Source organism: Callithrix jacchus, chromosome 1 (assembly GCF_049354715.1).
Source record: "Callithrix jacchus isolate 240 chromosome 1, calJac240_pri, whole genome shotgun sequence".
Lineage (NCBI taxonomy): Eukaryota > Metazoa > Chordata > Mammalia > Primates > Cebidae > Callithrix > Callithrix jacchus.
The window spans coordinates 194,784,812-194,809,863 of record NC_133502.1 but is presented as its reverse complement, the minus strand read 5'-3'; the positions used below and the strand labels follow the sequence as shown (position 1 = coordinate 194,809,863).

The window sequence follows — 25,052 nt, the reverse complement described above, 5'->3', positions numbered from 1 at the left end:
GTTTCTGCAACACAAACGGGCCTGGGGAGCAGAGAGGCAGCCCCAGCTCTGAGTTCCAGAAATGGATCCCTCAGCACCAAAGTGGCAAAGAGAAAGGCCCTGAGCACCACACACAGCAATGGGGTATGAGGGGGCCTGAACACCAGGGGACCCCCACTAGGCAGAGCACCCACGTGGTGGCCGGGGGAGGCAACACAAGGAGCAATTCTATTGGCCGGCATTTTTGTCTTTCCTTTCAGTCATATTTCTGGGACACCATTTAAGCAGTCACCCCCAATTACAAGGTGGGGACCCAGTGCCACTGCAAAACAAGGCAGGCTTTGGGTGCAAGTCTGGGCCAGCTTCTGACCCTGGCAACCCCACTGCCCACGTGGGCACAGCAAGAAGGAACCTGGCCTGTAAGGCTTCCTCGTGCGCTGTCCAGGGTTCTGCTGGACACAGGTCCGCTGGGCCATCCTCCAGCTCATCCTTCTTAAGGTCAGGCTTTTGAGGTCTTCCTCATTGATTCCTTGCCTGGAGCGAAGTCCAGAAGAGTTTTCTCTTGGTTTTCCTCTAACATTTTTGTAGTTTCATATCTTACATTCAAGTCTTGGATGTATCCGGAGGTGATGTTTGTATATGGTGATATGGTGAGAGATAGGGGTCCAGTTTCATTCTTCTGCATGCGGCTATCCAGCCCTCCCAGTGCCATTCACTGAAAAGGGCATCCTTTCCTCTAAGTGTGTTTCTGTCGGCTCTCTTTAAGATCAATTGGCTGTGAATATGTGGCTGTCTTTCTGGGCTCTCTCATGTGTCTGTCCCATTGATCTATGTGTCTATTTTCATGCTATGATCATGCTGTTTTACTTACCACACACTTGTCAAAATTTTTGTTGTTCTAATTTGTAGTAAAATGGGATGCCTCTAGTTTCTTTTTCTATTTGCTGAGGATGACTTTGGCTCTTTGAGCTCTTTTGGTTCCATATGAATTGTAGAATTTCCCAGTTCTGTGAGTGATGACGTTGGTATTTTGGTAGGGGTTGTATTCAATCTCTAGACTGCTTTGGGCAGTATGGTCATTTTAATGCTATGAATTCCTTCCATCCATGAGCACGGGATGATTGCCCATTTCTTTGTGTCCTCTTAAACTTTTTCATCAGTGTTTTGTAGTTTTCCTTGTAGAAATCTCGTACCCCCTCGATAGAATTCATTCTGTGGCATAACGTTTTTCATTTTGTTGCTATTGTAAATGGGATTGCCTTTTTAATTTCTTTCCCAGTTAGACCATTATTGGTGTATAGAAATGCTGATTTTTCTATGTTGATTCTTTATCCTGCTAATAACTGTATTTTCTTATCAAGTCTAGGAGTTTTCTGGTGGAGCCTTTACATGTTTCTAAATCCAGGATCACATCTTCATCAGACAAAGATAATTTGATGTCCTTGTTTCCATGACTTGGGTTATGCAAGGCTCTGCCTGTCAGCTGGCCATCGCGGACCAGCTCTCTTCCAGTGAGAACGCCCAAGCTCTTACACCCCTGCCCCGGGTGTGGCCATGCTCCCTCCCAGAAGTGACCTCCAACCCGATCCTCCTCCCCGTCTTGTGGCATCTGCTCTGGGGAAGGGCATTTTGGCCTCAAGGGCTGAGCGTGTCATTCCGTTTTCTGTTGATCTTTCCAGAGCTGTCTGGGAGAGCCCGTGCATTAGTTCATGTACTGTTTCTATGGAGGCAATCACGGCTTTCTTTCAGGGCTGGATATAAAAGTTCTTGTGAGGCTTCTGTATAAACTCTGCCTTTACCACATGAATAGGACCAGCACGCTTCCACTACACGACTCTGAAATCTGCCTTTATTTATTTACTTATTCACTTACTTATTTTTCCAGGGCCTCAGACATAGATGGTTGTTTGACATTTATGTACTTTTTTTGAGACAGAATCTCACTCTGTCACCCATGCTGAAGCATAGTGGCGGGACCTTGGCTCAACCTCTGCTCCTGGGTTCAAGTAATTCTCCTGTCTCAGCCTCCCGAGTTTCTGGGACTGTAGGCACACGCCACAGCTCCCAGCTAATTTTTGTATTCTTAGTAGAGACCTGGTTTTGGTATATTGGTCAGGTTGGTCTCGAACTCCTGACCTCAGGTGATATATTTGCCTCAGTCTCCCAAAGTGCTGGGATTACAGGTGTACATTAATTAATTATTTGTTAGGGAGTCTTGCTCAGTGGGCCAGGCTAGAGTGCAATGCTGCATTCTAGACTCACTGCAACCTCCGCCTCCTCGGTTCAAGTGATTCTCCTGCCTCAGCATCCTGAGCAGCTGGGGTTACGGACACCTGCCACTGTATGTAGCCAATTTTTGTGTTTTTAGTAGTCATGGGATTTCACCATCTTGGCTAGGCTGGTCTTGAACTCCTGACCTTGTGATCCACCCTCCTTGGCCTCCCAAAGTGTTGGGATTATATGGGTGAGCCACCACCCCTGGCCACATTTGTTTATTTGTTTAGAGACAGGGTCTCCCTCGGTCGCTTAGGCTGGAGCGCAGTGGCACCATTTCAGCTCACTGCAGTCTCTGCCTCTGGGGTTCAAGTGATTCTCATGCTTCAGCCTCCTGAGTAACTGGGACTACAGGTGTGACACCATGCAGGGACAATTTTTTCTAGAGACAGGGTTTCATGATATTGGTCAGGCTGGTCCCAAACTCCTGACCTCAGGTGATCTGTCTGCCCTGTCCTTTCAGAGTACGAAGATTACAGGTGTGAGCCACTGTGCCAGGTATCTCACTAGGTTTAAATGATGCAGTGGCTCATGCCTGTAATCCCATCACACTGGGAGGCCAGGGCAGGCAGATCACCTAAGGTCAGGAGTTCGACACCACCCTGGCCAACATAAGGAAACCCCATCTCTACTAAAAATACAAAAATTAGACAGGTGTGGTGGCGTGAGCCTGTAGTCCCAGCTACTTGAAGGCTGAGGCAGGAGAATCAGTTTAACCCGCTAGGCAGAGGTTGTAGTGAGCCAAGGTTGTGCTACTGCACTACAGCCTGGGTGACAGAGTGAGAGTCCGTCTCAAAAAAAAAAAAAACAAAAAACGGTAAAATACATGCTGCCTGGATATCTCGGTCTGAGTGCCTGCATGAGCACAGCAGTGTACAGGCCAGGGCTGCTGGTCGAGGGCAGGTCCCATCTTGTCCAGCAGAAAGGGAATGAGCTTACGGGGAGGCTGGAGAACAAGATTCCAGGATCTCAGCCTCTGCTCATAGATCAGCTCTGAGACCCCAAGTGAGCTGGGGGTGCTCTGTGTGCCTTGGTTTCCCCAGCTATCAAGTAGAGAGATTGGATGAGGAAGTCTCTTCAAGGTGGAATGAACTCAGATTTGGGGCGAAATGAATGGTCCTGCTCCCTGGTGTTGGTGACACTATTAAACAGGGCTGTGGAGAGAAGCTGAGAAGGGTCACATTGCAGGCAGGGACCTGTGTGACAAGCCCCTCTCACCCCGAGAGAGCTGACCAGGCAGCTCAGGAAGTCACCTCCTGGGAGTCTGAGAAAGGTCCTGGCTGGGCTCAGCAACCTCATTGGCCATGGTAGGCTTTGCCGTGTGAGCCTTGCTCACCTGGGGAGGCTCAGGCTGACAGCTGATGTGGACAGTGCTGAGGGTAAACCTGTGGCACAGTAGATGTGGCCAGGTCTCCTCAAGCTGCACTCACCCAAGTAGGACCCAGGCTGCACGCCCATCTCCAGCCCATGGCAGCTCTCCTGTAAGCTGGACAGGCTTCTGAGGGCAAGACGATAGGCAGCTGAGAATACCCAGGGCCCACGCACAGGTGGTGGAAAGGCTGGACTCAGCAGCAACACCAAACCACCAAACCCCAGACCAAGCAGAAACCACCCGAGACCAGGGGCTCGTACAGAGCAGTGGCCGCAGGTAAGAACCCAGGCCCAGGCTGTGTGTGGCGGGAGTCCTCCCTGTCCCAGGGCCCAGCACAGCAAAGGAGCACCAGCCAGGTCATCCTGGCAGCGGTCTGTCCCAGATCCACCTGCAGGGGCAGAAAAGCCTCTCCCAAGGTGGGATTGTCTCTCTCCAGCAAAACAACAGTGGTCTCTGCCCTAATCACACTGCCCAACTCAGTGGTTACTGCTGCTGCTCCAGCGTCCTATGCTGTCCAGCCGGCACCTGTCTGTGCTCATCCATACCCCCCAGGCCTGCCTTCCCTGTGGACTGTGCTTGGCCACCTTGGCCTGATTGAGCACTGAGGCCTCCTGGGCACCCAGCCAATCACTGCACCTGCGTTTTCCGGCCCCCACCCCACTGGCTCAGGGGTTCCACCCAGCGGCGCTGATGATGAAATCAACAAGCACTGGAATCATGTCAGAGAACTTTAATGAAAGTGTCGGCAGTTCTTTCCCCCACGGTGCTGTGCAGGTGGCCGAGCTCATATTGCCGCTGTTAAGACACCAGCCACTTACAGAGAGAAAGCGAGGCTGCTTCAAACCCAGGGCCTGATGCAAAAAAGCATCACTTCTGGTCAGGGAGTCTGGCAGCCATGCCTTGTGGGAGGTCACACTGGCGCCCAGGCCTCTGTCTGCATTGCAGGGGGAGAGCTGGGTCCCGTCCTGGAGAACGCTGCATTTCCCAGTCCCGAACCAGCTTTACCTCTGCACAGGATTTTGAGCCAGGACGCAGGTAAGTGACACACCTCAAGTCCTAAAGCCATCATCACTCCTGGAACCCAGTGGGGGAGGATCCTTTTTAGAACATGGAAAGTGTGGTCATCCCATCATTAGACAAGCACACATCGTACATAAATAAAAGTCGCATGGGGATGCAGGTAGGGGGGAAACGAAAATTGGCACAGCCATCGATAGATTGCTTTCCAGTTTCAAGGCGGCAGATGCACATCATGAGACCAGAGGAGACAGAGACCAGCACTGGATTTGGCTTTTCTAAGCCACATGTGTTCCCTTGCAGGGCTGGAGGGTCACGGAGACAGACAGAGATGTAAGCCAGGACAGGGGAGCCCACCAGACCCAGAAAGTTACAGAGGGCAGAGAGGCTCCTGTTCTGCCTTCCTCACCCACCAGGGTGACTCTTCTTGCAAACGGTGGCTGTGCCCTCCCAGCAAGAAAAAAGCACAACTAAATCCACACCACACACAGACGCAGACAGAAAACCTTCCTGTGGCTCTGTTTTCTGCTCCCAGACTCGCCAGGTCCACAAGCAGAGAAGTGTGAGGCACACAACCCCGCTGTCAGGCTCCCCGAGGTGCTGTGGGCTCAGCAGGAGCTGCCCATCCACACACAGGGGACACTCACTCCTCTGACCTTGGGAGAGGTTGCCGGACAGAGCCGCGCTGGGTGCTGGTGTCATCCTGGGACCCCACACACTTTCCTGGGTGTGATCCTACTTCCCTCCTCTGGGCAGATGCATCCTCTTCTCCTGCAGGATTTTCTGGAAACTCAGCTCTCGGCTTCGGGTCCCTTCTCCCCTTTCCCTGCCCCAAACCTCTTTTTAAAAATGTGATGCAGTTGTTTATGGGTTTATTTCTTGCAAATAGGTGGCAGCCTCCACGCTTCTGTTTTCTTTTAGCAAGATGGTCAGATGGGGTTGCAAAGAATGCCTGGACTCCCATGCACCTGCTGACAGAGGGGGCGGCGGGTGGTCCTGAGCCTCCACCTGCTCTGGGAAGGAGCCCCCGGTCCCTAGGCCTGGTTCCTGCCTAACTCTCCATGTATCCTGTTCTCCAGAGACTTGAGAACCCACTCCTGAGAGTAGCGGAGCCAGGCGCTTAGAGGAAGACAAAATGCAGCCAGGACACGGATTGTCCACGGAATACATTCTAGCATCTTATCAGGTATTGGAATCTGTTAGGAAAAAAATTAGAAACTATGTATAAAACTTAAAAATATTCAAGTATCAAAAGACATTTCAGATCAAAGTTTTAAAACAATTCATCAGCAAGCTGCTGCCACCCAGTGGAGACTTTTACAAAAGCGGAGCACGTCCTCTGAGCTGAGAACAGAAATGAAGCCACCTGTGCTGGGGACACTTGGGGCAGGGAGTGTGGGCAGAGAGAAGCCAGGGAAGTCCTGGCCTGTGGAAGCCAAACAGGAGAGTGTACAACAGGAGGGCTGTCAGGATGGCGGGACAAGGTACCGCTCCCTGGAGGACGAACCCTAAAGTGCGTAGCCTGGGACTCCCCAGGGGTCCAGTCCCCCGACATTTCACAGGCCTCCTGGAGCCGCCATCCAAGGAGGACAAACAGGGCAACAAAGACCCATTTCTACAAAAAATCCTCCCGGAAAAAAAAAGAAAGCCCTGAATGGAGTCATAACACTAGTCAGTGCTGACTTAGCCTCTCAAACCCTGCTCTAAATGGAGTGTGGTTTCTAGTCAGGGAAATGGGAGAGGCCCCACCCACACAGGGACAGGGCCGTGGCCCCACAGGATGAAGCAGCAGCGTTTATTCAAGATACAACAGTGAGGGAATCCGGCCACGATCCCTTCTCCCCGGAGAGGGCGCATCTTGACATGTGATCCAGTAGAAATCTTTTAAACTGTTAAGTTCAGTTCATAAAAACCACTCCCTTCACCCTATCGACCAGGGTCAGGCCTAGACTCTGAGATGCACTGGCTTGGGGCGCCCTCGGGTGGCCGTGTGCAAAAACCACAGTCTGAGGCCTTCCTGGGGCTCCCAGACCTGGCTGGGATCTCCCCAGGCCAGCTGTCCTTCTGCTTTGGGTGGCTGTCTCTTGGCAGATGGCCCACCGCTTGGGGGTGGCCCGAGGACACCTCAGGAAGGTTTATTTCCCGCTCTACAGATGGCCCCATCAGCCAGAGGTTTCCAGGCCATCTATCCGCCTCCTGGAGATGGATGGGGGTATTCAGACTTCGGTGGAGAACAGGATGCTCTGTCTCTTGCTGTCCGGGGCAGGGATGGCCTCCAGCTGCAGGAAGTACAGCAGCACCTGGACCTGCCCGGACAGAGTGGGGAAGTCAGAGCAGCTCAGAGGGGTGCTCACAGCTGCTGGTGGGGAGGTCTTTGGGGCCCAAGCCCCCAAGTCCAGCCCTGGAGCTGAGGCCCCTGCTGGTGCCATGAACCCCTTACAGTGAGACGGGGATGGGGTGGGGTCCTCACAAGGCATGACTGAGGGGGTTGGTTTTATTTCAGAGCCGCACAGGGCCTTGCTCTGTCACCCAGGCTGGAGGACAGCGGCTCCATCATGGATCACTGCAGCCTCTAACCCCTGGGCTCAAGCAATCCTCCTATGTCAGCCTCCCTGGAAGCCTGGACTGCAGGTGTATGTCACAATGCCTGGCTATTTTTTCTAGAGATGGAGTTTGCTACATTGCCTAGAATGCTTTCAAACACCTGGGTTCTGTTATCCTGCCGTGACCTCTTAAAGTGCTGGGATTACAGGCATGAGCCACCACGCCTGAACACTCGGGGTGGTGGTAAGCCCCCGGCAGGGTGCAGCAGCAGGACCAGGAGGTAGCCTGGGCACCCTGATAACACTCCCATTCGTGCAGATCTAGGCAAGTTTCTCTCTGAATCTTGGCCACCTCCACATACAATGCAAATAGGAGGATGGGCAGGACCCGGGGCAGCGCAGGCAGAGGTCACCTGTCAGGTCATGGTGGCATGGGTTGGAGCCTGTCTTCCCATACCTGGGACATGACCTCCAAGGACCAGCTGTCGGTCATGGTGATGGGCTGGCTGGGGTTGGCAGGGAGCTTGCTCTCCTTCTCCGAGGGCCGGAGCAGCGTGGGGCCAAAGACCGTGGCGAGGTTGTGCAGGGACATCTTATTGACTGCCTCCTTCTCTGCCACCCTGTCCAGGACGGAAACAGAGGGGGCTGTTTCAACCACCAACAGGAGAGAAGCGGAAGGGCTGGGCCGTGCTGGAGTCCTCAGGGAGGGAGCGACCTCGACCCTGGCTGTGCTGCAAGCTGACTCCAGCCCTGGTACTTCTGGGTCTAGGTGGCCCAGGACAAGGGGCCTAGGACAAGGGTCCAGCTCTGGGTTGATGGGGAGGTCTCCTTCATGATCTGGATGGGAGGGAACTGGGGGGTTCAAGGGCACTGGTGGCCATGGCGAAAGCTCTGAGCTTTTTGTTAAGGCCACAGTGCAGAGGAAGAAGAGTGGCAAAGAGGAGAGGCTGGGGCAGGGGCGGCAGTGGCACTAGTCCCCAGAGGTAGTGAGGGACTGCAGGCAGGGGTCAGGAGAAAAGGTCCTCAGTATTGGGGGTCTGATGGGAGCAGTGGGGCACCCTGGAGTCCTCGGCAGCCACGGGAGAGCTGGGCTACCTTTTCAGGTGGTCCAGAAGGAAAAGGAAGGTGAGCAGGTTGGCCTCCGGCAGGGACAGCAGCAGGTTGAGCATGCAGCTTTCCTTTGCAACCGGGTCTGAAAGAGCTGCAGGAGGCAGTGGGTCACTCCTCTGGGTCACAACGAGCCAGAGCCCTCTCCCGAGGTGGTCACATGGAACACCTGGGACTCGTGTCCCGGAGCAGCCCAGGCCCCTCATCATCTTCACTCCCACAGTGCCGGTCCCCAGTGAGGACCCTGTGAAGGGCACTTGTGTAGGGTGTGAGCCACCTGAAGGAATTTTTCTCTACCTCACAGGGGTCAGCAGCTCCTGGAGAACAGCAGCAGGAGGTGGCGTGAGAGCAGCCGCCCATGGGCAGAGCCACGCTTGGGAAACTCCCGCTGCCACCCTATCCCCAGGCAGCCTAAGGCAGGGGAGGCTCAGCATGGAATGAAATAAGGGAGGGAGGGACACAAGGAGGTGAGAGGGCCCCAGCCCCACCAGCTACACATAGACCACCTCATCACCCTGGACACCACAGGGGCACTTGCAGGCTGGGAGAGCCGGTCCTCTGTGCATGGGCCTGGAAGGCAGACCTGCTCTAAGGGTGATGTGAAGGCTACATGGCTGCACGGGCCAGCCTTCCGCTTTAGCCATCAGCCTCCAGGTTGACTAAGGGTCAGACCAGGACTGAACCCGTGCTTGACAGGCCCAGGACCTGTGGCTACAGCACCCGGACACCCTCATTCAGCCCTGGTCTGCAGAAAGGAGGACAGCGGAGTTTAGGACCCCACAGCATGGCAGTGCTGACCATTTCATCCTCTTGGTCTCCTGAAGGAATAGGGACAGCAAGCCCTCTGGGAACCAGCGAGGGCTTCAGGACAGGCTGAGTTCTGACCCCTGCTTTCTCAGGTTGGTTAAAAGGCCAACCATGACGAGGTGGCACAGCTTGGGTTCCCACATCTCACTTTTCACAGCCCCCAAGGGCAGCAATGGGCGAGGAGATGCCTCCCAGGACGCCAAGGCCTCCGGTGCTCACCAATGCCCTCAGCGAAGTTGGGGTAGAACTCATCAGTGAAGAGGGGCTCAGGCAGCTCACGGAAGTAGAGCTTCAGCGTGCCTGCGATGGCGTTCACGTCCATCTCGCTCATCATCACTGACACGTCCTTGTTATCTGGAAAGAGAATGGAAGTGCTGCAGCCTCCTTGAGGATCCTGAGTGCGTTTCCCACCATCCCTGCCACGCTGACCACTGTGCCAGACCCTCCAATGCTGTGAACAGCTTATCTTACTCCTCCCCAGAGCTGTGTGTGGTTCTGTTTGTGCAGCGTTGATGGAGGGGCGTGTGCATCCCCGGACCTCTCCCCTGCTTGGCCCGACGTGATGGCCAGGAGGAGCCCAGCATGGCAGGACACAGAACCTTTGAGGGAATCGGAGACTCCGCCCTGTATAGCAACCACCCCCGCACCAGTGTCTTCTGATAGCAGGAAGGCTGTGGGAGAATCTGATGGGTTTCAGTGTTTGAACTGGTGTCTTGTTTTTGGACCCAGTTAGCCACTGGTGCTTACCTCCCCACCACAGGCCAGGTCCATTCTGGAACCCCAGAGGGAGCTGAAACTACCCTAGGGCCCACCCGAGGGTGCTGGGCATTCTAGAGGTCCTGGTAAGGGTGGGTGGTGTGTGCCCCAGAGAAAGGTCCTGTTGCTGTGACGATGCTGGGCAAGGACCCTCTGGGGTCTCAGTGCCCTCCCCTGGTATTTGGGGCACGTTCAGGTCCTTCATAGCCTGTGAGGGTCGGTGAGATGGAGGCAGAGACACTGTAGCCCCGGCCTGAACTGGGTCCATCAGTGCCCTCTGCCCGCCGCATCCTCACACAGGGCAGTGGACAGAGCACACTGAGTCCTGAGCTCCACATGTCCTGTCCACCGCACGGCAGGAAGACTGAGGCCCGCGGAAGCCCCTAGCCAACCTTCAAGCAGCATGGGTGGGTAGGCGGTTTAAAAACTGGCTTCTACAGGCTGGGTGTGGTGGCTCATGCCTGTAATCCCAGAACTTTTTGGGAGGCTGAGGTAGGTGGATCACGAGGTCAGGAGTTGGAGACCAGCGTGACCAACACGGTGAAACCCTGTCTCTACTAAAAATACAAAAATTAGCCAGGCTTGGTGGTACCCCTGTATTCCCAGCTACTTGGGAGGCTGAGGCAGGAGAATCACTTGGACCTGGGAGGCGGAGGTTGTGGTGAGGCGAGATTGAGCCATTGCATTCCTGCCCGGTTCACAGAGTGAGACTCCATCTCAAAAACACAAAAACAAAAACAAAAACAAAAACCTGGCTTTTACAGAAGCTCCTTCTACAACTTGTCTTCTCTTTCTTAAAAATCATAGAACAGTAAATGAAGACAAGACAGAGAGAAGGATGTGACATGCCTGGGCAGTGTTGGAGCGCTGTGAGATCTCATCATGGACACCGCTGCCCACACCCACTCCCGTCCTGCCCAGGCCGACACTCACTGACGTCGAAGGCTGCCTTCAGTGCCTGGATGTCGGTGGCCACTCCTGACACGCGGTAGATGCCCACTTCCTCCATGCCACGGCGCTCAATCTCCTCCACACACTGGCGTACGACATAGGGCACCTTGGACCTCTCTCTCCTGCAGGAGGAGGGCATGTTCTCAGTGTCCTGGCAGCCCCGCTTGGGCCGTAGCACAGGAGACCTGCCCCCTATCTGCACACCTGAAGCTGGGGTGAGGATGGTCACGAAGGTGCCCAGGACAGGCACATACACAGAGCCTTATGCATGCCTGTCCTCCCACTGCCAGCTCAGTCCTCATTATATGCACTTCCTCAGGACCTTTCTAAGAGGCTGAAGCAGCCAGAACCCCTGAGAGTCACACGTGGTCTTTGGGGGAAAACTAGGAGGCCTGTCATTAAAGTCAGCATAGGAAGGGCATCTGAAAGATTCCAGGCCTGGGGTCAGCAGCCTGTGCTCCAAGCTAGGACACCAGACCCAATGTTGGTCCTGCCACCCACGTGATGTGTGAGAGGAGAATCTCTGACCCCTGACCCCTGCTGCTGGCCTTAATAAACATCGCACGAATGAATGAAGTGTTGTCTCAGTACCAGAGCTCCAAGTATTGTGATGCTAAGTGCTTTCTTCCTGAGTCTTAGCAGCGAACAATTCCAATACTGCTCGCCACACAGGACACTAGAGTATGAATATTTCAAAGTTAGAAGACAGTGTTGTGCTGAGGCTTTAACTTTTTAAGTTTGGGTTTTCAACTGGATTTAGGAGCACGTCAAAGCTGCCTCTCAAGCCACCCTCTTTAGCAGTGCTCATTTGGGGGAGCTGCTGATGGAGTCCTCGCTGCTCATGCCCAGAGCCCTCCCAGAGTGCCACGCAAGTGGCTGCCACACAGTTGGGGGTAGGAGTGGTGTTTACACACAGAAAGACGTTCCGGGTGTGACTGATGGAGGCCCCCGGCCCACATGACCAGCAAGGTCAGGGGCCCAGCTGGATTCCATCCTGGGGAAGCAAATGAATTCTTGGAGGGATTCATGTACTTTCAACTGCTCTCAAACCCACAAACAGGCTTCTCCTGGCAACTGACTCGTAACAAAGGGTCGGGGGTTATGACCTTTCAACAGGAACCAGGGACCCTGCAGTTGGGCAGTTCCTGGAGCCAGCCTACTGCTTCCAAGCAAGGCGGCAAGGACATTCCTGAGCTGGTATGGAGTAAACACAGGAGGGAGCTGAGCATACCAACTGCTCCCTGGGGCCTGACCTCACCATGCAGCAACCACCCACAGAGAAGGGAGACCCACACACGCTCCTCCCTGCAAAAACAGCTGAAGGGATGGGCGCCCTCAGTGCACGAGCCCAAGCCCCTCCCCACTCACTTGGTGACCACAGCGATCTTGACTCCGAAGACCCCTGTCTGTTTTCGGGATGGCATCCTCTTCAAGCTAAACTCCCGGCTGGTGAACTTGACCGAGAGCTTTACTTCAATCTACAGAGGGGGGAAGGGGCACAGTCCTCTAATCCTCCTGGTCCTCACGTCTGAGGTCCCAAGGGCCCCTGGGGGTCTTGTCAAATATTTCAAAGCTCAAGGCATGCAGAGGTCTCAGTGTGAGGTGGGGCCACTGCTAGGGGAAGCCACCAGTCTACTTCAGCACGAGCCGGGACTGTTAAAGGTGGCATCAAGGACTGGCTTCTGCAGAACCACCTCCTACAATCCCCGTTGTGCCTCTTGCTTGCTCACTTTTTTTTTACATATAGGATCTTGCAATATTGCCCAGGCTGTACTCAAACTCTTGGGCTCCAGTGATTCTCCTGCCTCAGCCTCCAGAGTAGCTGACACGATAGGTGCACTATGCCTGGCTTTCTCTTTCTTAGTGACAATAAAAATTAGGTAGGAAAGAGTATTGAGACTAACGTAAGAAAAAGCCAAGAATCATCAACTATTAACATTTTACCATAAATGCCCAGGCCTTTTTGGGTGTGTCATTGGTTTAAGGTCTAAATCTTTCGGGGGTTCCTAAAGACAAATCAGGGGTCTCTATTTACATGGGCAGCCCCCCAGGTCCCTGAGCGGAGGCCCCACCTGTCCTGGTGGTGCTATGAGACCTTCGTTCAAGGAGGGATGCTCAGGGCGTGACCAGCAACTGCATCCCAGCCAGCGAATGAAGAGTCCCATGCATGGCGATTCTGCTCTTCGGGGGCCTTCCCTCCTCCAACCAGGCTCCATTTCAGGTGCCAGCTCAGACTTAGCCACCTCTGACTGATTTTAAACAAACAGAGGCCACCCGATCCTTCTGGGGGAAGTGGACACCAGGAGTCCCATGGACACATACCCCATTCATGGCGATGACGGTGCGCTGCCAGTCTCTGTCCTGCAGGGCCTGCGGGTCCAGCTGAAAGCAAGGAGTCATGATTGGCAGAGGCCCTGGGTGTGTTGAGAGGCCCCACAAGGCTTCAGCCCATACCCATCACTTCTCCCCACCCTAGTCAGAGGCAGAGCCCAACTGCAGCCAGCATCTCTATCAAAGGCTGAGAGAGGTAGAGTAAGAAGGGTGTCTGCCAGACACCCCTGGAGCCCAGGGCCCCACTGCTCCCAGAGCCCTGCTGCCTGGGGGACAGCACCCCCTCCTCCCTCTGCCCCTCCCACATGTGCACCATTCGTGAAGGCTTTGACTCCTGCTTTACGGGGAGCACAAGCTCTGTCAGTATTCCTGGTATGCCAAAATCACCGGCTGGGCTGGGTGAATGATCAGTACCTTGGGTGGGGGCGGGGAGTGGTCTTGTTAAAAATATACCTTCCCAGGCTCCACGTGCAGAGAACTAGACTCATAATCTGGGTGGGACCTGGGATTTGCACAACTAGAAACCTCAGGTAGTTCTGGAGTAAAGCCAGGTCAGGGAGCCGCCATCTCACTCCATACAAGGCCACTGCATCTGGGCTTGTTTCCATCCCTTGCTTCAGGGGATGCTTCATTTTAGCCACAAGGCAAGCTGCCTAAGAGCAGGAACCACTCCTCATGATGTCTGCACACATTCACATGGATACACGTGTACACACACACATGGTGCTGAGCACAGCACCAGGCCTGCGTGTACATACACACACACACACACACACACACACACACACACACACACAGTGCTGAGCACAGCACCAGGCCTAAAGAGGGGCTAAGGATCAGCATCATATCCACTGCAAGGGACCCTAGAGGCCACAGCCACATGGGTCTTCTGCAGTAAAGTGGCTAAAAAATAAGGAGAAGCTCTGGGGCAGGTCAAGGAGCCCAGCCAGATGCCCCTACCTCACAGGTGCGTGCACCTGCACCCGCTCAGCAAGCAGGCTCACCACAGGCACATCTGGGGGCTGACCCCCTCTTAACTACCCTTCTAGCTCCTACTGGTGAACATTTCTCAAGGATCTGAAAGGTACAGCCAGAGTGGCACGAAATAGCAAAGCATGGCAGGATGTCCCTCGCCAGGGGTTATGTGGTCACAGATTATCATGCTGCATCCTGCCCTGAGGTTTTCAGAGGCCACACTCACAGCTGTCAGGGACCTCACCCTAAGAAGCAGCATCCGTGGGCAGGGACCAGTCAGTCAAAAGCCACATACAAAAAGGAATCTCTCAAGTGGCACTTTCCCCAAGAGTGAACCCTAAGCAGAGGCAGGAGAGGATAACATGAGGGGTGAGGAAAAGGTATGCTTTCTCTGGAAAGGGAGAGTTTAATACCACTGTGGGGAGGCTTAAAAATTTGAAACCTCGCCTATAATATCAGCACTTTGGGAGGCCAAGGCAGGAGGATCACCTGAGCCCATGAGACCTGCCTGGGCAATATAGTGAGACCTTGTCTCTATTTAAAAAAAAAAAAATTGTTTTCAAAAAAATTAGCCAAGCATGGTGGCCCGTGCCTGTAGTCATAGCTACATGGGAGGCTGGGATCGGAGCACTTCTCAAGCCTGGAAGGTGGAGGCTGCTGTGAGCCAAGATCATGCCATTGCACTCCAGCTTGGCATGACCCTGGCTCTAACTAACTGGAAAGGCAGAAACACATTAAGCAGGAGACATTCTTCCCTTTCCTTCCAAGAATAGCAATCACCAGGCCCCTCTTCCCTTGAAAACCCAGAAGTAACAGAAGCAGCTGACAAGCAACCCAGAATCCAGGTAAGCAAAGACATAGAAAGAGAAACTGTCCAGACATCAGGCGGCTGCCCCTCCGATCCTGATGCCCACTGGAACCGCAACCCACATGCCGGCCCACCTTCCCCTTGAGCACCAGGTTTCGAATGTGGGTCCACAGGGTGGTGCCGCGAGCACGCAGATGCTTTTCGGCAGAGGCTGCCCGGCTCCGGCCCGCCCAGCTGGGGTGGAAGTACCGAAGGAGGCCCTGCATCACGGCCGGGGGGGACAGCGACTCTCGCATGCTTGGCCCTGCTGCTCTGGGAAGCTGGTGGAGCTGAATGAGAGCTTCCAGCCTCCGCAGCCTTTTGACCAGGCTTTGAGGGAAACCCCGCCCCGCAGTCCGGCTGGCCAAGGTCAAAGCTTCCCATCACCCCTGGATTCCACTTTTTTGTCTGTGTGTGGGAAGAACATCCTCCCACCCCAGCCTATTGGTTACGGGAATTCCAACCTGTCTCCATCTCCTATAAGGCCCAGAAAAGCTGAGCTTCCTTCTCTAAGTGGCTAGTTTCCTATTGCCCAAGTTTGGAGACACTGAGTAAAGTCTGACTGGTTGGCCTGCCTCGTGCTGGAAGCAGTCTAGACTGCCCAGAATCTGCACCACCCCCAGCAGGTAACCACAGGAATCACACGCAGTGCCTCCGATGGACCCAGGGTGGAGGACACCCTGCTCAGGTCCTGCTCTCCCAGAGCAAGTGCAGCCCTGGGCAGGGCTCTGGCCAGCATCCACTCCCCAGCACTGGTGGTGTCCATCACCCCTCGCAGCCTGGCCCTGATGCTATCAGGTGGGTTCTTTACCAGGCCCCTCTCTGTGACTCCCAGTGACTGGAGACCAGAGCGTCGGCTTCTGGGCACCGGTTCCAAGCCCACCTGATTTTTGGCTCCAATGGGAAAGGCTGTCCCAAGGCTGGCTCTGCTCCAAAGAACAGAGTGTGCTTCAGAGCGGAAGCTGTGTAAAAAATAGCATGATAATGAGGCCTGTGCCTCGGCTCAGCCAACCCCAAACATTGCTCAAGGCTGGCATGCTCTCTCGTGCAGTTATTTAAAGCACCAGAGAAGTAAACAAGCAAAAGACCAGGCTTTGGGAAAACAGATGACCAAGTAGGAAACAGCAGTTAAGGGAAAAACTGAGGCGCTCCAGATGCTGTCTGGGGTCTCCCTGGATTGCAAGGTCTTGGTGAGCAATACGGCTGCTGCCTGGCTTGGTGGGGGCCTTTCTGCTCGCATGCAGTGGTCTCAGGAGGGTGGACCAGGTTGCTGCTTGTCTCCCACTGGCTTGGGTAAGGCAGGGGCCTTGGAAGAATGACTGTGGCCAGTGGGCCTAGCAGATGGTGGCCTGGAAGTCTGCCTAGAAAACTACTCTGTACATCCAACCCAGGGAAGTGGTGGGGTGGGGGCTGGGGAAGGCCGAAGCCCAACTGGGGCAGGTGTTGCATGCTTCACTGATCACCTTCCACGGTGGCTCTGCTGGGGGCCCAGCACTGCCCTGCTTGCTGTGTAGTCAGTGTGACTGGATTGAGTCACCAATGGACAGCCAGAGGACATCCTCTCACCCACCCTCAGCAGGGTGGGGGTTATGAATAAATCATCCAAAGGAGGAAGTGCTCGCTCACTCCTCCCTTACCTCCTTGTAGACAACAGCTTCCTCCACGCCCATCGTCACTAGCCTGGATAGTCCAGCAGGGCGCCCCTGGTTGTTCCTGTATGAGCCCCATGTGTCTGGACTGTAATCTATTCCCGGGGGTGGGTCTTTGCTGAGACTACCAGAGAACCTCTGTGTTCACCAAGAGAGAGATGACAGGCCTCTCTTGTGACCAGTCTGCTCTCCCGAGATCCATCCTACTTTTTTTCTGAGAGGGGATCTCACTGTCACGCAGGTTGGAGTGGAGTGGCACTATCTCGGCTCACTGCAACCTCCGCCTCCTGGGTTCAAGTGATTCTGCCTCAGCTTCCTGAGTAGCTGGGATTATAGGTGCCTGCCACCATGCCTGGGTAATTTTTGTATTTTTAGTAGAGACAGGATTTCACTATGTTGGGCAGGCTGGTCTTCAACTCTTGACCTAAAACAATCCACCCACTTCGCCTCCCAAAGTGCTGGGATTATAGGCATGAGCCACCGTGCCCAGCCCCCATTCCACCTTTTTTTTTTGAGACAGAGTTTCACTCGTTACCCAGGCTGGAGTGCAATGGCGCCATGTCGGCTCACCGCAACCTCCGCCTCCTGAATAGCTGGGATTACAGGCACCATCACGCCCAGCTAATTTTTTATATTTTTAGTAGAGACGGGGTTTCACCTTGTTGACCAGGATGGTCTCGATCTCTTGACCTCGTGATCCACCCACCTCGGCCTCCCAAAGTGCTGGGATTACAGGCGTGAGCCACCGCGCCTGGCCCCCTCATTCCACTTTTAACTCTTTGCTGCTCTTCTTTGATCCCAACCAGTCTCTAACATCACTTCAAAAGGAACACCCCCTCTCCCTCAGGATAGACTATAAGCAGCATTGGTGAGGATGTGGAGAAACAGGCTCTCATACATGGCCACTGGGGACGTAAGATGGTGTAGCCACTCCAGGAAACGCAGGGCAGTTCCCCAGTCACCTTGCTGCACAGCCCAGCAACCCCACTAGGTGTCTACTCAATGAATGAGAACATACGTCCATATAGAGACTTGTACCAAGGACAAGTTCATGGATGCATTAACCGTAACAGCCCAAACTAGAAATGATCCAAGTGTCTGTCAAATAGTAAATGCAGACACAAAAACAAGGTTTATGTATGCAGTGGAAAATTATTTAGTCATAAAAAGGAATGAAACAATGTTAACACACGAAGCCTCAAAAACAATGGTAAGTGGAAGAAACCAGCCAACAATGGCCACTCCAGTATAATTCCATTTTTTTTTCTTTTTTTGAGATGGAGTTTCACTCTTGTTACCCAGGCTGGAGTGCAATGGCGTGGTCTTGGCTCACCACAACCTCCGCCTCCTGGGTTCAGGCAATTCTCCTGCCTCAGCCTCCTGAGTAGCTGGGATTACAGGCACGCGCCACCATGCCCAGCTAATTTTTTGTATTTTTAGTAGAGACGGGGTTTCACCATGTTGACCGGGATGGTCTCGATCTCTTGACCTCGTGATCCACCCGCCTTGGCCTCCCAAAGTGCTGGAATTACAGACGTGAGCCACCGCGCCCGGCTATAATTCCATTTTTATGAAATGTCAAGAATGGGCAAATCTCTAGACAAAAAGCAGATTGCCTTGGGTTTGGGAGTGGGTATAATTGGGAATGGGCTGGGCACGGTAGCTCATACCTATAATCTCAGCACTCTGGGAAGCCGAGGCAGAAGGATCACTTGAGCCTAGAATTTGAGACCAGCTTGGGTAGCATAACAACACCCTATCTCTACCAAAACAAAACAAAAAAAGTGGCCTGGCATGGTGGCACATGCCCGTGGCCCCAGCTACTTGAGAGGCTAAGGTGGGAAGAGCACTTGAGCCTGGGACATCAAGGCGGTGCTGAGTGTGGCTGCACCACTGCACTCCGACCTGGGCAACAGAGCATGATCCTGTCTCAAAAAAAAAAAGAGGCAACAGGGAAATTGGATGACAGAAATATTCTAGAACTGGACTGTGTGTAAAAGTTGTACAGCTCTGTAAATTTACTATGGAATCGTTCAGTTATAAAAATGGATGCATTTCATGGTAGAAAAAGTTAAAGAAAAAGACAGGGTCCAAAAGTGGCCCCCAATAGAGTAAGGAGGACCTGTGTCACTGTTCACGGTGACAGTGGTGTGCTTCTTCAGGAAGAATCCCGTGGAATGGGTGTAAGAATCTGCTCATGTGATTACATTTCATGATGTTTATGTCTTAAAATCTTCTCCAAATATTTGTTTAAGACAAACATCACTCATTTTGTGTTCCTGCAGAAAAACCCCCCTGGGTTTTTTTTCTGCTCCCCCTCCAAGTCTAAAAAGCTACATAAGTTTCTCTCCTATCAGCGCCTCTGCCACATAGACCATGAGTCATGCATCTCAGAACGCCCCAGCATCAGACATCCTGCATGGGTGGAATGGCCGTGTGGACGAGACCTACACAGCCCTGAGATAATCCTTGAAATACAAGTAGGGATTCTTGGTGCCTTCATGACATTATCCGCCTTACCTGCCAATACCTCCCCCACTCCCATCACTTCCCCCATGACGTGCTCTTTATTTTGGCTCATGTCTGTCCCTGCTGCTGGAAAGTAGGCATAGAGGACAGGGATTTGTCCAGTCCATTCTCTGTAGCATCTCCAGTACCCAGAGACATAAGACATTCATCTACATCTGTAAGTTAAGACATTGTTGAAGGGATCTAGAATTTACATATATATTGGCACAAAGCAAGTACTGTTACATGCACTAGAAATTACTGAGCCAGGCACCTGTCCTCTCACAGGTGAAGGTGCTGAAGTTCCCGGGGTGGCTGGGGAGCCCAAGCCCGGGGCTTCTCTACCACACCACACATGTGCCCCCTGGTGGATGGGGCTTTCATGGTGAGGAGCCAGCGAGTTTATGGAGTCTGGGCTCCCACATCCATCCCTGCACTGTGGGAAGCCTTTTTATCTTAGCCAGAAGACTGAAAAGTAATTCTTTACTTTTTTAAAAAAATTGTAAAATATGCAAAATGTAAAATATCTGACTTTAGGTATTTTTAAGTGTGCAGTTCAGTGGCATTAGGCACATACACGGTTGTGCAACCATTACCACCATCATCTCCAAACTGAAACTCCACACCCATTAAACAGTAACTCCCAGGGGGCAGGTGCCAAAAGAAAAACTCCCCTTCCCCCTGCCCCCAGCTCCTGTAACCTCTCATTTACTTTCTGCCTCTGTGAATTTGACTAATCTAGCTACCTCATGTAAGTGGAATCATACAGCATTTGTCTTTTTGTGTCTGGTTTATTTGACTTGGTTAGCAGCATGTCCTCAAGGTGCACCCATGTTGGAGAATGTGTCAGAATGTCCTTCCTCTTGAAGACTGAGTAATATTCCATTGTATGGACTGACAGACATTCACCAGCAGGTGGACGCCTGGATTCTTTCCAGTCTGAGGCTGGCATGGTGAGTGCTGTTGTGCACATGGGCATAACCACCCGATTTGGTGTCATCTTTGCATTCACAAGCTGTTGCCAGGCACTTCCATGGGTTCTTGGGGGAACAACTGCTGCAGAGCAGGCAGTCTAACAGGGAGACTGCCTGAGAATGGGTGGACCTCACCGCACAGTGGGGACTTGAGAGCAGCTGTCAGGGTGCCACTAGGAGGGCCTCAGTCAGACCTGCTGGCTTGTGCCTGGTCAGGTGCCCACATAACCCAGGCTGGCAGAGAAGTCTGGGAAACTCCAGACAGCCAGAGTGTAGCAGGAGCGGCCATGGGAAAGGATCTCTCAGAGCACCAGCTTTAAACGAAGTCCAGGTCACATCAGAGGTTCACAGCCCAAATCTCATCCCTAAGGCTCACATAAAACACTAGCAACAACAAAAATTAACTCTGATGCCTCCACTTGGAGTCATGAGCCCAGCAAGACACACAAATAGATCAGGAGAAATGCAGCATGACTTGATACAATGTTGCCTTCTAAGGAGACTAGACAGGGCTAATGGGATTTAGCAACCTAAAAAATTTGCAAATGAAGAGAGATGTGCCCATAATCCTAGCACTCTGGAAGGCTGAGGAGGGGAGACCATTTGAGGTCAGGAGTTCGAGACCAGCCTGACCAACAGGGTGAAACCCCATCTCTACTAAAAAAATACAAAAAAATTAGCCAGGCGGGGTGGCACATGCCTGTAGTCCCAGCTACTCGGGTGGCTGAGGCGGGAGAATCGCCTGAACCCAGGAGGCAGAGATTGCAGTGAGCCAAGGTCACACCACTGCACTGGGGGACAGAACGAAACTCTGTCTCAAAAACAAACAAACAAACAAACAAACAAACAAACAAAAACAACTGAAGAAAGAAATTCGTAACGGCAGCCAGGCTCCAATTTCCTTGGCTCTGACGACTGTGGTGACTCCTGCTTTGGCCCATGATGTGCAGGGGCACTGGGACTGTGTCTCTGGGGCCCTGTCCCTGCCCCATTGCACTCGGCTAGGCTGCAGACTGGACTAGCCCTCCAGCAATGTGTCCCATGCTCCATCTCATAAATCCTGTGCTCCAAGCTTATCTTGGAGCACAGGATGTTGATGTCTTCACCTTGAAAAATCCCTCCCTGAAGATATAGACTCAATGTCCCCTGCTCTGTGAAGGCTTCTCTGTCCCCTGACCTCACTTCCCAAATAACCATGGCACGTGAGCCACCGGTCACTCTGGGCCAAAGTCTGCCCCGGATCCTGGCACATTTACCGCACCCTTCCTTTCCAGCTACTCAGATCTAGACCATGAAGGCTGGGGGCAGGGGTCTTCTCGTTCTTGGGGTCTGGCACACAGGAAGCCCTCCATCACTAGGGTGGCAATGGCAGGTTCCTGTTGTCTGAGGATGGACTGGGATGGCCTTGCTTGCTCAGATGGCTCATTCAGGCTTGTGGCTGGCTTGGAAAGGACACCCGGCTTGTGTCCTCCTGCACCTGCCCACACACAGGGCTTCGATTCGTGCTTTCAGTGGCTCTTTGCTGGACTGTGGGTACCACCACAGCTTTGTCCCTGCTGTATTGTGTATCCTTCCCCTTGCCTTTCTGGCTCATGGCTCTGAACAAAGCAGCTCACTCATTCCACTTTCTAGAGCCCACCCCACCCCCAACCCTCATGGAGCCTCTACTGTGCAAGGGAGGTAGGGACCTGGCAAGTCATCCAGGACAGGCCTCTGAAGAACAGAGGCCAAAATCTGAGACTCGGGCAAATGGTTCCTGAACCCAGCTCATCAGCACCATTAAGGGGAGCAAAAAACCAGACCGGGCCAACACCCCAGCCCAGAAGATCCCGACTCCTGCTGCCCACAGACAGGCGCATGAGCAGCTTTGCTGAGGACTCCTTTCCATCCCGGACCCCTGACCGTGGAGGAGCCCCTGGGGCCTGCCAGGGGCCTCTGCCCTCATGGCTGGATCTGGATACTCCCGGGATGCTGCGGCTTCTGTATCTGCTGTATCAGCCTCACATCGTGGGAGGGTCTTTCTACTCAACTTCTGAGTCCAGGTGCATAAGCAGGGTGGGATCCTACAGCAGCCCAGCAGCAGCTTGCAGAGAGCCGAGCGCCTCCTACATGGCACAGCCCAGAAGGTACCTGGTGTTGCTCTGAAAAGCCCAGATTGAAAAAGGCTGGGCCCCGGAGTCATGCACACCCTCTCCCAGGTATCCCTGTGCAGAAAACAGTGTCCACAGGGGAGAAAGAGGCCAGGCTGGTGTCGCAGAGCTTCAATGTCATAGTCGCCACCCCTCCTCTGACATCCTTCCTCCTGGGATCCCACAAACAAGCCCCCCTGCTGGGAGCCTGGCAGTCCAGGGCCTAGAGCAGCCACTGCCTACTTGGTGTGAGTCATGAATGCCCTTCACAAGGCGATCAGATTCCTTCCTGTCCAGTGAAGGCCCGGAGCCATGGTTCCCACCCACTGCTCCCACTAACACAGAGACCAGGGGCTGGAGCCAGACTGTGCCTGCTCCATTGGCCTCCTCACAAATGACGACAAATAAGGATAAGAATAGCAGCAAACACTGACCACCCCCCACACCCGTGAGAGCATACATCACTCAAACCTGGAGGCTCCATGGCCCCCCACCCCAATTTAAAGGTGAGGAGGCCGGGTGCAGTGGCTCACATCTATAATCCCAGCACTTTGGGAGGCTGAAGCAAGTGGATCACCTGAGGTCAGGAGTTCAGGACCAGCCTGGTCAACACGGTGAAACCCCATCTCTATTAAAAATACAAAAATTAGCTGGGCATGGTGGTGGGCACCTGTAAACCAGTTATGGCAGTGGGCACCTCAGCTACTTGGGAGGCTGAGACAGGAAAATCGCTTGAATCTGGGAGGTGGAGGTTGCAGTAAATCAAGATTGTGCCACTGCATTCCGGCCTGGGCAACAGAGTGAGACTCTGTCTCAAAAATAACAATAATAAATAAAGGTAAAGAAACACATTTGGGGCCAGGCACGGTGGCTCAAGTCTGTAATCCCAGCACTTTGGGAGGCGGGTGGATCACGAGGTCAAGAGATTGAGACCATCCTGGTCAACATGGTGAAACCCTGTCTCTACTGAAAATACAAAAAATTAGCTGGGCATGGTGGCACGTGCCTGTAATCCCAGATACTCAGGAGGCTAAGGCAGGAGAATTGCCTGAACCCAGGAGGCAGAGGTAGCGGTGAGCTGAGATCACGCCATTGCACTCCAGCCTGGGTAACAAGAGCGAAACTCTGTCTCAAAAAAAAAAAAAAAAAAAAAAAAGAAAGAAACACATTTGGACGGGTTGGACAGTAACTCGCCCAGGCCACACTGAGTGGTCTGAGAGTGACAAAGACTCTCCTTGACTGAACCTATATGGTCCTTCCAGCTCTTTATTCTGGCTAGATCCCATCTCTGGGCATGTTCTCAAGAGCCCAGTTTTTGCAAGAATCCTGCTAAGTCAGTTTCACCAGAGCCCCCCACACTTGCTATCTGGTCAGATTCCTTATCCCATGCCATCCCCAGGGCATATCTATCTCTCTGGCCTGTCTTCAGTGAGATTCCTGTCAGGTTGGTTTCACCAGAATCCCTCTTCCCCCTGAGCGTGCTTCTTCATGATTTTCCATCCATCAACCCTACCCTGCCTCTGGGCTGTAAGTTCCCACTCGTCCATGTGAATCCGGCACTGGGCCCGTTTCTAGGCTGAGGTCTTTCCCCCATCACAATAGGTAAAATAAAATCTGCTTTTACCACTTTAACTGCTGTCCAGCTTGGGTTTTTCTTTGATACTTACTGCTCTCCTCTTCCCTAGGATGGGGTGGGGTGATGAGCCAGCACCCCCAGACTCAGAGGAAAGCACAGGTCATGTGCATAAATACTTCAGCAGCATCGCAGAAAAGAGTTTCAAAAGAAGGCCTGATATGGTAACACAGGAAGAGGCATATCAGCTCTTTTCTCTTTTTCACTGAGACCACCAGTTACTCAGCAACAGTACTCAGAAGCTCTGGTTCAAACACAGACACTCCCAGGACTCCCGTGGTTGAAGATTTGGATGAGTTGAGTCAATGGTTGGCAGAATCTGAACCTCCCTTTGCCTGGCTTGATGAGCTAGAATAAGGGGACCAGCACCCGGGCTGTGACTGTCCCTGGGCTGAGCAGTGAGGCTGCGCCAGAGGCAGGCTGCACTGTGCGGGAGGAATCCTGTAGACTGGGTGGGGGCAGATGGAAAACATGGAGAGGGAGAGGGAAAGGGGAGTGACAGGAGTACTGCTGGCTTTGCAGTCTGCTCCCTTCACCTCCCTGAATGCCTGGGGACCCTGATTCTGAGAAGGTTAGAGAAGTGTCTCCTGAGTGTCAAATGAGCTCTCTCAAAGATCTGCTGCAAGAACCAAATTAGAAAGCACATGTGGCCAGGTGCAGTGGCTCAGGCCTGCATCCCAGTACTTTGGGAGGCTGAGGCTTGAACCCGGGAGGAGGAGGCTGCAGTGAGCCGAGATCGTGTCACCGTACTGCGGCCTGGACAAGAACAAAACTCTATCTCCACAAAAAAAAATTAGCTGGGCATGGTGGGGCATGTCTGTAATCCCAACAACTTCGGAGGCTAGCACAGGAGGATTGCTTGAGCCAAGGAGTTTGAGGTTGCAGTGAGCTATGATGCTGCCACTGCACTCCAACCTGGGGGACAGAGCCAGACGCTGTCTCAAGAAAACAAAAACAACCAAAGAAAGCATGTGCAAAAAAGCCTGAGCCGTGACCATCATCCAGACTATGACCATCACTTGACTGATGCTAAAACACTTCGGGGATCTCAAAAAAGACCAGCGCCAAGTGCTCCCTCAAGAGTGCTGTGGCCCATCTTCATGGTACAATCTCTCACCATGAGAATCCACACAAAGGCTGGCAGGGTGAACAAGATAATGCAGTGGGACAGGGACAGGACAGCTGAGAGCAATTTTTAGT

General features: G+C 53.2%; 1 protein-coding gene and 2 long non-coding RNA genes across 4 annotated transcripts in view; 2 read left to right on the top strand and 1 right to left on the bottom strand.

The window, feature by feature from the left end:
• Positions 1 to 4,340: 4,340 nt before the first annotated feature.
• Positions 4,341 to 25,052, bottom strand: part of LOC100393591 (BCR activator of RhoGEF and GTPase) — a 137,095-nt gene continuing 116,383 nt past the window's right edge. For both annotated transcript variants that reach the window (XM_035267221.3, XM_054239375.2), the window contains exons 17-23: positions 13,129 to 13,188; positions 12,175 to 12,284; positions 10,789 to 10,928; positions 9,319 to 9,453; positions 8,281 to 8,386; positions 7,643 to 7,805; positions 4,341 to 6,948 (exon numbers count right to left, since the gene is read on the bottom strand). In XM_035267221.3, coding sequence (XP_035123112.1) covers positions 6,859 to 6,948; positions 7,643 to 7,805; positions 8,281 to 8,386; positions 9,319 to 9,453; positions 10,789 to 10,928; positions 12,175 to 12,284; positions 13,129 to 13,188 — 804 coding nt within the window. In that variant the 3' untranslated portion in view covers positions 4,341 to 6,858. The remainder of the gene's footprint in view (positions 6,949 to 7,642; positions 7,806 to 8,280; positions 8,387 to 9,318; positions 9,454 to 10,788; positions 10,929 to 12,174; positions 12,285 to 13,128; positions 13,189 to 25,052) is intronic.
• On the top strand, positions 7,146 to 8,731 carry LOC118146219 (uncharacterized). Its single transcript, XR_008474215.2, has 3 exons — positions 7,146 to 7,275; positions 7,814 to 7,938; positions 8,597 to 8,731. It is a non-coding gene; the product is annotated as an uncharacterized LOC118146219 (long non-coding RNA).
• LOC144577597 (uncharacterized) lies at positions 16,064 to 24,807 on the top strand. The gene is made up of 3 exons (XR_013521819.1): positions 16,064 to 16,149; positions 19,928 to 20,069; positions 23,905 to 24,807. It is a non-coding gene; the product is annotated as an uncharacterized LOC144577597 (long non-coding RNA).